The sequence below is a fragment of the Bufo bufo genome, chromosome 3, assembly GCF_905171765.1.
Source record: "Bufo bufo chromosome 3, aBufBuf1.1, whole genome shotgun sequence".
NCBI lineage: Eukaryota > Metazoa > Chordata > Amphibia > Anura > Bufonidae > Bufo > Bufo bufo.
Window position 1 is genome coordinate 237,341,784 of NC_053391.1, and position 14,265 is coordinate 237,356,048.

General features: G+C 40.4%; 1 protein-coding gene across 2 annotated transcripts in view; it reads right to left on the minus strand.

The window, feature by feature from the left end:
- Positions 1-866: 866 nt before the first annotated feature.
- The window catches only part of PLXNA2 (plexin A2), a 301,825-nt gene continuing 288,426 nt past the window's right edge, over positions 867-14,265 (minus strand). The window contains exons 26-31 of one of the 2 annotated variants that reach the window (XM_040424057.1): positions 9,181-9,280; positions 7,166-7,356; positions 6,292-6,461; positions 5,940-6,152; positions 5,157-5,307; positions 867-1,896 (exon numbers count right to left, since the gene is read on the minus strand). In XM_040424057.1, coding sequence (XP_040279991.1) covers positions 1,801-1,896; positions 5,157-5,307; positions 5,940-6,152; positions 6,292-6,461; positions 7,166-7,356; positions 9,181-9,280 — 921 coding nt within the window. In that variant the 3' untranslated portion in view covers positions 867-1,800. The remainder of the gene's footprint in view (positions 1,897-5,156; positions 5,308-5,939; positions 6,153-6,291; positions 6,462-7,165; positions 7,357-9,180; positions 9,281-14,265) is intronic. The other variant, XM_040424056.1, reaches the window with a different exon arrangement.

The following is a 14,265-nucleotide window of genomic DNA, read 5'->3' on the forward strand; positions in this document are numbered from 1 at the left end:
ATGGATATGATCATGAAATATTTTCTGGTCAGTTTTGGAACCACGTTCTCTTTGATGATATGTATCATAAATACAAAAGCCTACACTTCAATACAATCCTTATGCATACAACTGTTACAGGTAATGTATTTTAAAGTTACTAAGCACCATTTTTGGGTGGAATGTACCAACATGGAGGAGCATTATTTTAGGATCTGTTCACACCAGCGTTGTGATTTCCATTTTTACAAGAGTTGTGGTGGATCCGATATGACCTGTTTAGCTGACCTTTTTTTCACCATTGACTTAGTGGTGTAATGGATCAGTCAGGTTTTTTTTTTACTGGATACAATACTGCAGCATACTACACTATTCTGACCGTCAATCAAATAACTGAAGCCAGACCGAAAGAGAACTAACACAAGTGTGAATTGAATGTTAAGAATTAAGCAGCATGTTACTATTCCACCCCAAAAAATTTACGCTTTTAGTAGATGAATAAAGATAGTTGTACAATGTGCAGGCTTCTGTACAAATTCAACATGTGTACAATGGCATAGTAGATGATTCTGTATTAGCCCTGGAGTACTGCTTTTCTATTCACAGACAGTAAGCAATGTGAGTGGGTTAGCTACGAGGTTTACTATCATTTATAGTTTTGGAGGCTGTTGACTGGTGTAATACTCGATACTAGTTTTAATGTACTAGATTTGGTAGTGCTTTCTGATGATTTGTACGGTTGTGACACATTTTTACCATACTGCTAAGGCCTCATGCACACAAACGTATTTTTTTTCTGTGTCTGTTCTGTTTTTTTTTGCGGACCATATGCGGAACCATTCGTTTCAATGGGTCCGCAAGAAAAATGAAAGGAACTCCATGTGCATTCCGTTTGTCCGTATTTCCGTTCCGCAAAAAAATAGAACATGTCCTATTATTGTCCGTATTACGTTGTCCGTATTTTTTGAAGATTCCGTTTTTTGCGGACCGCAAAAAACACAAATGGTCGTGTGCATGAGGCCTTAGGGTCAGATTATTCTGTTTCAATGGATTTCAAGGTCCCTATGTGAAAAGCTGTAGGCAATGGTTTTCACACAAAAAGCAATGAAACTTGGTACAGAATGATTCATAACAACATTAAAGGGTCATTCCACTTGGTTAATGGACACATGCCTCTTGCTATGAGAAATTCACAATTGGATTAGCTGGTGAATTTGGAGTGAGTGGCCTTAAGTACAGTTCCTAAGTAGACAGGCCATGGGGTGCAAGTCCTCTGGTAGATCAGCTGGTAGTGGATACATGTTTCAAAAATCCACAGTCTTCCAAATCTTGAAAGTCATCCCTTGAACCAGTGCAAAATATGCCAAGTGTGGCCGCTTAAGAATTTAAATCTATGAAAAATTCAATTTGTGTCTTTTTAGGGATGAAAAATAATGTACTCTCCCCCCATTTTACACCCATCCCAAAAAAGCAATAAATAATAATAAAAATAGGAGTCTTTTGAAGAGAAAACAACCTAAACAAACAACCAAACCAACAAACAGAGCAGTTGAGTCTTCTCTTAATTTACATACAACATGCAATCAGCAGCCTGCCGGGCTTGTGGAAACTTCAGCGACCACTCCAGGGCCTCAGAAGGAATGATGAATATGGAGCAGCGTTGGCTGCTCTCCTCATTCTGTGAGACGATCAACTGTAAGACCCTCTGATGTCAGATTTTCACAGTTGGAAGGAATGTCCAGGGAATCCTGCAGCTCTTTGTCTGGGGAGTCTTTGTCAGGACCCTGCCCCCTTCCCATGGTTAAAGAGCTGCATTGAAATTCAGCTGTCAAAACTCATGGCCGCTATCAACTGCTCCACTTTGTAGGCTAAGCGGTGTCGACGCCCCTGTTCATCCTGTTCCAAGGCTGTAATAAGCTGTAAAAGAGTAGATATCAAAGGTTATATTCACAGTTCAAAAGCAATTACTGTACCTGATCACAGTTTGTTTTTGGAACGCAAATGGAAGGCATCCGTGTTTTGCGGATCCGCAATTTGCAGACCGCAAAACATAGCACGGTCGTGTGCATGAGCCCTAATGCTCAGTTCACATCTGCATTGAGCTTTCCATTCTTCTCATTCATCAGAAATACAGGAAAATGAAAAATAATGGATCCATCTTAGGCTACTTTTACATCTGTGTTGTTAATTCCGTTTTTGAGATCTGGCAGAGAATTAAACGGATCCGTGCTATTTAATACATCCAGATGCATCTGTTTCGGCTAGATCCGGTTGTATTAAATCAAAACTGAACAAACCGGATCTGGTATGAAAATCATTGTAAGTCAATGGGTGCCAGATCTGAGATCCTCTGCCGGATGTCACAACCTGAATAAAAAAACTCAGATGTGAATGTAGCCTTACTGATGTCTGATGGAACCGATACAAACTGATGCAAACCAAACAGCAGTTGCAGAGAAAGCGGAGCCTCTAGGTGTAACAACATTGCCCCTGTTGCTCCTCCAAATATTAAAACAGCATTATTCTCAGCAATGCGGGCACATATGAACATGGGGCCAACACAGATGTCTTCAGCCACCAAGTACACATGTAACAGGTCAGCCAGTGTCATAGGTACAAAACTGCTGACAGATGGCCTTTAAAACATTTTCTGTGCTTTTGACGGATGCTAAGGCCAGGTTCACATCTCTGATGAGTTCACCGGATCTGGCATTGCCGGATTCTACGGATCATTGCCGGATCTATAAATATAAATGCTGGGTTTCTGCTGGACAACAACTGCTGCATGCATTGGTTTTTGGTTCGGCAGACTGAAGCATTACCAAATCAGGCCGCCGGGTCATCTTGTCGGAGATGTAAATACATCTTAGGGTACTTTCACACTTGCGGCAGAGGATTCCGTCAGGCAGTTCCGGACGCAAACGGATGGTATTTGTCAGACGGATCCGTCTGACAAATGCATTGAAATACCGAATCCGTCTCTCCGGTGTCATCCGGAAAAACGGATCCAGTGTTTATTTTTTTTTCATTTTTAAAGGTCTGCGCATGCAGAAAACGTAAGAGGGACTGAACTGATGCATCCTGAACGGAATGCTCTCCATTCAGAATGCATTAGGATAAAACTGATCAGTTATTTTTCCGGTATTGAGCCCTGAGGATGGAACTCAACACCGGAAAAGAAAAATGCTAGTGTGAAAGTACCCTTAACTGAGCACAACTGATACCCATTCAAACAAAATAATTTTTCATGTTTCTGTACTTCTCATGAATCAGAAGAACAGAAAGCTCATCGTAGATGTGAATGAGCCCTAAGACTAGAATCATATTGTTCTAATATGGCCACAAGCTACTATATTGTGAACATAACACATAGAAGTTTAGTTCTAACGAATTTACTTTGATCACCATACGGTCATGTAAAACCGTTGAATATATTGTCTGTATAACATATCAATTTGGCGCAAGCCTCTACATAACTTCGGCACATTCAGCGCCAGTTCTGAATGTAAGACAGCTTCCTAGCTGTCTTACATTTAGACCATTTTCTACGCCTAAAACAGGTGAAATGGTAGAAAACAGTAAATGAGACTGTTCCCCTTCCCCACCACTCCCACTTTTTTTATGACCTGGCGTGAATGGGGAAGAACTTGCAGAATCTGCAGCACCATGGCATGTGACAGAACCTGCGCCAGATATATGACACAAAAGTGGCATATATCTGGTTATAAATTACCCCCTAAATCATAATAACTTTGCCACCAAGTATGGATTTATCTTTCATTTACTTCTGATGCTTTTTTGCTTGTACAATTTAAACATTCAGATTACTGCGAGGGTCACAAACAGCGATTTTAGGGAAAATGCCATGCTTTTGTGGTTTTTTCTTCACAAAAAGCTGCGGCCAGATGTTAGATGAAAGTCTATGATGAATTATAAAACTGACTGTGCCAAAGTCTTTTGATGCATTTTTTTTAAATCTGTAGCATTTTTTTTAAAAACACAGCATACACTAGTTAGGCCTCCTGCACACGGCCGTTTTTTTTCCCCGTTTACTGGCCGTTTTTTGCGTTCCGTATACGGTCCGTATACGGAACCATTCATTTCAATGGTTCCGCAAAAAAAACGGAATGTACAAAAAAATACGTTTCCGTATTTCCGTTCCGTTTTAACATAGAACATGTCCTATTATTGCCCGCAAATCACGTTCCGTGACTCCATTCAAGTCAATGGGTCCGCAAAAAAAACGGGACGCATACGGAAATGCATCCGTATGTCTTCCGTTTCCGTTCCGTTTTTTGCTGAACCATCTATTGAAAATGTTATGCCCAGCCCAATTTTATCTATGTAATTACTGTATACTGTATATGCCATACGGAAAAACGGAACGGAAAAACGGAACAGAAACGGAAGCATAACGGAAACAAAAAACGTAACAACGGATCCGTGAAAAACGGACCGCAAAGCACTGAAAAAGCCATACGGTCGTGTGCAATAGGCCTTATGGTGTTTTTTTGGCTGTTTTTCCCCACAGGCCTTTTCATGTTGCAAATGTAACAAATAGATAAAAAAAACACAGAAAATGTAATGAAAAATGTCCGAAATTCATGGTATTTATTACACACACAAGCCAGAAGTGGATCCAAACAGGAGAATTATCAGGTTTTTTTTACCATTCCATTTGAATCCTCTCCTTTTTTGTTCAAAAACTGCACCAAACACTGTGATTTCAGCCTTAACCAAGTTGTGCCAAGCTCTAAAGATATCTCAGGCTGGGCAATAATATCTGATCGATGGGAGTGTATGATCTCTGTTGCTGCTCCATTCATCTCTGTGGGAGTGCCAATCAGTGTACTCATCTACTGTATTTCCATCAGTCCCATAGAGAATGAATGGAGTCCCAGCAGTCAATCATTTCAAGGTGGGTGTGTGCTTGAAATCCCTTTATCATAATTTGGTGGGGGTCCCAGCAATCAGACTATAAATCAGATAGTTATCCCTTAACCTCTGGGAATATCTTTGGAATTTGGCAAAAACCTTTAAGAAAGTGAAACTCTCCCATGTATATATATAAAAAAATTAGATATCTTCAGGTTAAGGTTTCCAGTTAGTGTTCATACACTGAAACATATTACTTAGCTTGACCTTCCCATTTCCCTGTACATTTTGTCACTCCTTACCTCCACACTGTATTTACTGACATATGAGTATATCTCGTTGAGTGCACTTAGCATATTAAATTCTGATGCATGCATACGAGATTGCTCTGCGAGGTAAGCGTTCATGTCCTGGTCGCTGATGGCTGGGAGCTTTGCAATGTCAGCATAATATCTGTAAAACACAGAGGGATACCATTTATAGAATAACCGTTATGATAGTTCATTCTGATTATGACATATTAACCTCTTTTCAAAATTAGATTTTCAATTTATAATTACTTTTAAAAAGTTAAAAAAGTTAAAAATCAGCCAAAGAGGTTTTCTGAGATTTTGTAACTAATGACCTATCCTCTGGATCAGCTGTTTCAGAAGGCACCGGTGCTCACAGTAGCGTCGTGGCCTTCTCTCAGCTCACCAAACACAGCACTATACATTGTATAGCGGCTGTGCTTGGTATCGCAGCTTAGTCCCTTTTAGCTGCTCCTAGGCCATGTGATGTCACGTTCATCGGCTGGGAGAAGGCTGCGGCACTAGTGCTGATCAACAGCTGATTGGCAGGGGCCGGATGTTGGACCCCCACCGGTCAGATACTGATGACCTATCCAGATGGCCCGTCATCAGTTAAAAAATCTCGGAAAGCCTCTTTAAACCCGTTTCTATGCTTACAACTAGAACCTTTATTCGGCAAGTCCCTTCCCAATTCTCCACTTTCACTCTAAAATTCACATTTCCAATCAACTGGAAATATGACTGCACCCAGTGCATGACATACATAGGTTACTAGCACTGATTCTGTACACTAACCTCTCTACCCAGTTCTTGTAGTTGGGGATGTCCTTGGCATAGAGCAGCTTGTTGCTGGGAGAATCTTTTCCAAGACGGTGCTCTGAGGTTGAACAAGAATCCATAAAGGTCTGAGCCACAACAGACAAGCAGGCATCTGTGATACTGCCTTTATGGATGTCAAACACGAACTGAGGATTCTTAATGACATTCACCCAAAACCGAAGCGGTAGACTGTGAAGAAGAGATAAGGGATGATTAAAGCCTTATATGATCTGTTCATCCCCCATTTTCATGTATTGCTTTATTTTAACATTCTGACTTACTATAATTCTTAATCACAACCAATCTATTGCCCCCTCAATCAACTCACCAGTTACTTTTCCATGTGTGCCGGACATCTGTATCGTAGATACTGTGCCTGTCTGCCTGTTCATCCAAGAAGTCAAACATGTACTTAATAGCAAGAGGTAGGGCACTCCCCCGGTGCACTGTACTGAACAATGTTTCAAAAAGGTCATCCACAAACTTTTGTAGTGTTCCCTATGTGATAAAAAAAATACACATTTGTATCTTAATTTGGGTTTATATATTAAAAGTTTATTTACACAGCTCAAAGCAATGTAGTTGACTTTAAAAAAAATGTAAAGTTTTTTTTTAGACCCCTCAGTATAGGCCATTAATATTAGATCAGTGGGGTTCTGACTCTTGGCAACCCCACTGATCAGCTTTTTGAAGGGGTCTTGGCACTCTAGAAAGCCCCTTCATTTTCTATTCCGAACAGCTCCATACTTTTAATAGTCACAGTTTCTGGTGTTACAATTCACTACAGGTTTGTCCCATTTGAGTGAATTGGACTGAGTGGCAATACCAGGCAAAGTCGCTACTCATAGTACATTGCTGTGCAGTATGCAGCAGCGTAAACTTCAAAAAAGGATGCTGCCCCTACTGATCCAATATCAATCTTATATTGATGGCCTATCCTAACTGGAAAACCCAAAATGTAGGTGAATCCTTTCCCCCCATTTTATTGGCGCTATTGGGGAAAAACGTCCACTTAAAAATACACTATATTAAATGTACACAGAAAGCTCAACCTCTGACACCATTCTATTGATAACGGCAAAACATAGCCTCAGCTTTGCACTCTCTATCATGTAGGTTCTTCAAGTCACAGTTATACAGTAGATACATTTTTGATATACTTAATCCACAAAAGTAGAACTCCATTTGAGTTTGTATGTTACCTTTGTTGCTAGCAGCCTTGTCAAGTAGATTTCCGAAACCATCTTGCTTCCCCGGTCACCTTCTTTCTGGTCTCCATGTTCATGGTTTTTCACCAGGTGCCAAACCTTGACACCGCTCTCGAGATCTGGCGTGATCATGGGGGCACGAGAACGAAGGCTATCAGGGCTGCCTGTGTAGCGGAATGTGGAGTCTACAAGAAGGGTAATATAGGAATATTCAATACATATAAATCCTACACTTATAAATTTCTCTCTTCTTTCTCAAAACCATTGCCAGCTATGTATTAGAAAGACCAGATGTGGGCTAATTCAAAAAGAGAACAGATATCTGCAGATATGAACTTGGTAAATGATGAAATATTGCTCATGGATGAACATACCTTAGATCATACACATGCCTGTACATTACAAGGTAGCCTGCAACTCTTTTTATTCTAATCAATTTCATGATCCTATTTCATATCTAGACTCGCCTTGCAGGGGTTATTGGCGGAAAGTCAAATGACTTAGGCCCTCAGTCAGATGCCGCCAGTGTTAATGAACCACAAGTCTCCTTGCAGCTTATCCAAAGAAACAGCAAGAGGCTTACAGAGCTTAACAAAGAAAGCACTATTTAGCAATAAAAATGCCGGCAAATTAGAAGATGGCAGCGAAGGTTTAATTTTCATCGTCTCTGTTGTCATGCAGATACAATTATGCTGTGTAACTAAGTGTGGATGCAAAAAGCATGACACATTCCTGCAGTCATCGGCGGACTTAGAGACATAGCCGACATTAGCGTTTCTGCCATGAAATTAGTGTTTCTCTCCATGAACATCTCCATCAGCTCGAGACAATACAGAATCCCTGTTAACATTTCCTATGTCACCATTAATATTGCTTCTAATGTCAAACACATGCAGGAGACAAAAATACAGCTTTTATGGTGTCTTTTCCTGCACATGGTGCCCCAAACCGCTGATCAGCCGTATTCTTGATTCCCGATAATATGTTGTGATGCTTTTTCTTCCCACTGTAATCATGTTTGCACCAATTTTCATAATTTACATGTTAATGAATGAGAGAGACAAATGTTACTGATACTGCTGCCTTCGCCGGTTAGCGGCTGAAGATTTATGTCGCTGGCGCCATGATCTGCATAGAAACGGCTCCTGCGAATCTTTGCTGAGAACAGTAACCCTATGAGTTCTGGAGAAGGCAGTAGGTTCTTTTTTATTCATGTTACTTTAAACCCATTCAATTCAGGGGTCCATCTAATGCTACTACTGTGAATATATTATAAGTAGCCAAATTGTTTAATTACGCTAAAGTGTAATTAGAATACACAAACTGTCCATGGCAACTACAGTGCCCATGAGGATTAGACCAAATAAGAAGGTAGACTCTATTATCAACAGTGTTAATTTCATCCCCATACCAACTTTTACGTTCATTTTCGTTTTTATATTCAGCATGGCATGGAGAAAATCCGGCCTTGTTGGCTATGGCAACCAAGCACGGTGCATTTTTCATCTCCTAAACTGCTCTGGACAAATGAAAGTTGTCTTATGATTGGTTGGTATGAGCAACAAGGCCAGATTTCTCTCTCTTTTTCGAGTTTTAATGTAATACTAAAGTGCTTATTTCTTTATGCCCACTAGTTCCTTCTGACTAGTCTTAAAAAACATGAATTTATTGACTTTCTATGGCATGGATATAAATTTATTTTCCCATTTTGAGGTCACTCTCACACTTGTGCTTTTAGGTATTTTGCATCGTCATTAGGCCCGTTTCAAACAAGCATAAAAAGCACCTATGGTGTTTAGGTCTGAGTGATCAGGTGTGCAGTTGGGCCAGGAACTGCAGCTGTAATACAGATGTGGATATTGTCATGTGACCATAGAAAGTCAGACTAGGCATGAAAGATAAACATGAATAATCTGTACCTCTTCTGCGTTTTGGACCCTCATTTTGGTTTACAAAACTGATCCAAAATAGCTTATATATAGTTATAGTTTTATATTTATATTTCTTACCATATCTGCTGATGGAGGTCCGGGATATGCTTGCAGATGCTGGGATATTGTAAGATGAGGTTTGTTTTGGGACCAGAGCTACAACTGAACGATCAGAGACCTGCATGAAAAAATAATGCAGTCAGTAGAAGAGATTTACAGACGACTTGCATGAGGTCAGGCATTTGAAGTATTAAGAAACTTTCCAATAACGCAGCAGTTAGGCTGAATTCACATGATTGTGTGTAGTCTGTGAAATGTGGTCTGTGAGATGTGAGCTGAATTCATAGTCATTTATGATGATGTGAGTTCCAGCCCAACTGTGTGTCTAAAGTCACGTACTCAAATGATGCTGTGGGTACGCGAAAATAGACTCCCCGGCTGGGCTAGAACAGATAGATCACAGATCATTGTGATGCAGAGAGTTCGGCTAACATGAACCACGGTCTGTCTGGGAAATGTGGCCGCCATATGGACCACACACGGCCATGTGAAAGCAGCCTTAGGGTCCATTCACACGTCCGTTGTTTCTTTCCTGATCTGTTCCGTTTTTTGCGGAACAGATCTGGACCAGATCTGGACCCATTCATTTTCAATGGGTCCTGAAAAAAAACGGACAGCTCAATGTCTGATTTTTTTTCAGGACCCATTGAAAATGAATGGGTCCAGATCTGGTCCAGATCTGTTCCGCAAAAAACGGAACAGATCAGGAAAGAAACAACGGACGTGTGAATGGACCCTTAGTTGTAAGGTTACTTGCCTAACCTTTAGAATCATCCAACTTCATCCCAAATATGATTTTCTTTCCAATGTGCAAATAAAAATGTGACAATGAATGTTGCGTTGTGATAGTCACCTCTAAACCTCATAAAATTTACCCTAATCTTCAATTATACCTGTCTTCTTTCATATCAAAGAATCATGTCAGAGGTTACTTATTACTAGTATTTTTTAACACTCTAAACGTTTTTCAATGTATAGTACATTCAACACCGATTAAAAGTGGTATTCTGGTTATATCCAAAGTACAGGGGATAACAGAGTGGTGGGGACCGACTGCTGGGACCTCCATCTATCACGAGGAGATAGGGTAAAGAGACAGCGTTCAGCCTATTGCTTCTGCCTCCTCATTTTAGTAAGAGGTAGTGTCAACACCTGGATCCCACAGATCCAAACTTTTGACATGTCACTATGATTTCAACAGTTGTTTGAAGTGGCAATTACACTTTAACAGTCAAATCAGTGGCCAAATATCCATTGTGTACACCTTATTGTCATCTACTGGGCAGGTAAGCAGAGAATAAGTGAAAGCAGGCCACAGACATGGCACCACGTTGCTAATACAGGGTGTATCCTAAACCGGCACCATCTGTACATGCAGGCTTGTCAGCGGTGAAGGATTAAGTGGTGTAACAAGGGTTCATTCCCTCGATCAATAACATTTTCATGACTTATGCTATGTTCTTAACCTTTGCTGTTGGAAAGTTTCCCTGATTGCCGTTTCCTATACAAGTTGGAGTTATTTTTTCACAAAACAATAGCATAGCTGTGAGTGATCTTGCTTAGTGAGATAATGTGACTCATTTCCTCCTGTGAAGCCATGTTTGGATTAGGAGCGTTTCCATATAACCTAGCCCAGAATCCAAACAAGAAGTGTTCGGAGATATTTTATGTCAGCGGATAATCGTGAGTGAGAACTGCACTTTTTTAAGCACATTTTAGCCTCTCTCATTTCCAGGCCCATTTTAAAGATGGAGAATGGCACTGATTTAATTAAGGCTGAAGCACAAAGAGAATAAGCAGCTATCATAATGTTATGGACCATAAAGCATTCTTATTAAACCATTTTTTATTCTAACCGGTTTTATGAACTTTATAAAAATGTGATTTATGGTAAGACAAGCAATAAAGCCATCTTTCAGAGGCTTAAATTGCCTGTCCCTCTATTACATCCAGAGGATTAATTAGGCAAAAGTCAAACTGTAGATGAATATTTGTGCTAACGAGATCCTCTTATATGAAAGTTTCCATGTTATCCTCTTGATGTGGTCTTCATGGCTAACGTATAGCGCACAGCTTCCTTTGTACAAAGGAGGGATAATGCTGTTTTTAACAAAATATTGAACACGTTGACACTTTGGTCATTACAGTTTAATGGTAGTGTAATTAACAGTGCCCTCGGCAGTAACCATGAATAATAAATCAGTTAACTGCAGTTGTAAGGACACCCAGAAAATTAACATAATCAGGTGAGGATACATTAAAGATGATCTTTTTCTTGGATGTTGAATCTTTATGGAAAGTATTATTTTATTTGAACAATTTGGATGTACTGTAGATTTAAGGCAAGTTCAGGAACACTCATCTAGGCTTCATGCACATGGTCATATGTCCATAAACCTCCAAGTTGTGTGGAGTGACAATACAGCATCTATAGAGGTGTATGTGGTGCTGATGTAGGTCTCCAGGTGCAGCTGTACAACCTCCTGTACACAATGGCGCTCTGCCATGTGCCTGGGGCCTAAAGGTGCCCATAGACCTTTCAAAGCTTCTACAGTTGACAGCTATTCCTTACTGCCCTACAGAAGTGCATACTTGGTTTGCCCGAGCATACATGTCCAAGTCTGTTCTTTAACTAAAGATCATACATTATAGGATGAATTTCTTCCAGAAAGTCAAAATCAATCTAGAGCATTCAACTGGCAATCCTTTTAGAAGCAATGGTAGCATCCTACAGCTGAGAGTCATCAATTTCCACACAAATCATTTCATTTTATAGGGTATTGAATGTGAAACCTCAGCTAAGTGATGCTTCATTTTGCTGATCCCACACTTGAAGCAATAAGCCTGTAACAGAATTAAGTCCAGTGCCCTTTCAGCGGGAATTAATGCACTTCCTGGGTCTCTATCCATTATAGATTATGTGCAAAGCGCATTACATTCTAAATAGCGGAGAGTCAAGTGCTAGAAAATTAATATACAGCAGCTGATAGATAAGTATACCTAACTGTTCACATTTACTCATGGTCCATCCAAAGACCATTACATAAGCTGTGTGTCACGGCTGAGGATGGGGAAAACCCTCAGCCGCGCGGTGCCAGAAGATTGAAGGTCGCTACTTGGCCAGAACCACAGAAGTAGGGAGCAGGTCACCTCCTAGAGCTTCCCTAATCTGACCCTAACTCCTAGCTGCATGAGCCGCCCTTGAAGGTAGGAGGGCTCATGCTCAGGACCCTCCGCCGATCCCTGCGCTAGGAGCTGGGTAGACAGCCCGTTCCTCCAGGACGCGGAGAAACAGGAGTCTAAAGTGGCCAAGCTACAAGGGGAACAGAAACAACTTTATTCTATCCTGTTGAACAGGATCTAGACAGACCCTTTTTTTCATGAAGTGACAGAACAAAACAGACATCTTCCTACTTTCCATTTCCAAGGTACTTTTTGTATAATCTTGACAAAAAAGGGAGTAGCTTTCAACAGGGTCAAAGATGTGGTGTGAAGTGAGCCTGTATGCTTGTATAGCTATTAAGAACTGTGCACTCAAATATTCTAAGGTATGGAAGTAGATATATTGTCTACACCACTGTTCCTCAACTCCAGTCTTCAGAACCCACCTACTGGTCATGATTTGAGAATATCCCACAGAATTAATGCCTTTGGTAAGGCCTGATGCATGGACAGTAATTATATCACCTGCTCAATACTAAGGAAATCCTGCAAACATGACCGTGGGCCCTGAGGACTGGAGGTGAGGACCACTGGTCTACACAATCTGGCAAACAAGTAGTCCAATGGACCACCAAATTACTTCTTGATATTAATTTGCTTGAAACTTGTTTATTACTATATCAATACTACACAGAGATTTTCCTTGTTTAGCAACTATCATGTCAACTGTCTTGTGACAAGATTTACATGTGACTGGTCAGTACACATAGGTAACCCTACTAGTGTGGTGCACCTCTGCCTCTACTTCCCTATTAATAAAAATAGTTAATATTACCGTCTACAGACGACTAGGAAAAAAAAGCACTCACATGTACAGTACAGACCAAAAGTTTGGACACACCTTCTCATTCAAAGAGTTTTCTTTATTTTCATGACTATGAAGGCATCAAAACTATGAATTAACACGTGGAATTATATACATAACAAACAAGTGTGAAACAACTGAAAATATGTCATATTCTAGGTTCTTCAAAGTAGCCACCTTTTGCTTTGATTACTGCTTTGTACACTCTTGGCATTCTCTTGATGAGCTTCAAGAGGTAGTCCCTTGAAATGGTCTTCCAACAGTCTTGAAGGAGTTCCCACAGATGCTTAGCACTTGTTGGCGCTTTTGCCTTCACTCTGCGGTCCAGCTCACCCCAAACCATCTCGATTGGGTTCAGGTCCGGTGACTGTGGAGGCCAGGTCATCTGGCGCAGCACCCCATCACTCTCCTTCATGGTCAAATAGCCCTTACTTTCAAAGTTTTCCCAATTTTTCGGCTGACTGACTGACCTTCATTTCTTAAAGTAATGATGGCCACTCGTTTTTCTTTACTTAGCTGCTTTTTTCTTGCCATAATACAAATTCTAACAGTCTATTCAGTAGGACTATCAGCTGTGTATCCACCTGACTTCTCCTCAACGCCACTGATGGTCCCAACCCCATTTATAAGGCAATAAATCCCACTTATTAAACCTGACAGGGCACACCTGTGAAGTGAAAACCATTTCAGGGGACTACCTCTTGAAGCTCATCAAGAGAATGCCAAGAGTGTGCAAAGCAGAAATCAAAGCAAAAGGTGGCTACTTTGAAGAACATAGAATATGACATATTTTCAGTTGTTTCACACTTATTTGTTATGTATATAATTCCACATGTGTTAATTCATAGTTTTGATGCCTTCAGTGTGAATCTACAATTTTCATAGTCATGAAAATAAAGAAAACTCTTTGAATGAGAAGGTGTGTCCAAACTTTTGGTCTGTACTGTATATATAAATAGATGTTCACATCACCGTTTTGTTTTCCGTTCTTTAAATGTAAAATAAAAAACGGATCCTTCGCTTACTGAGCATCTGTTGTGCTCATTTTGCATCTGTTTTTGCCATCAGAGATCCAT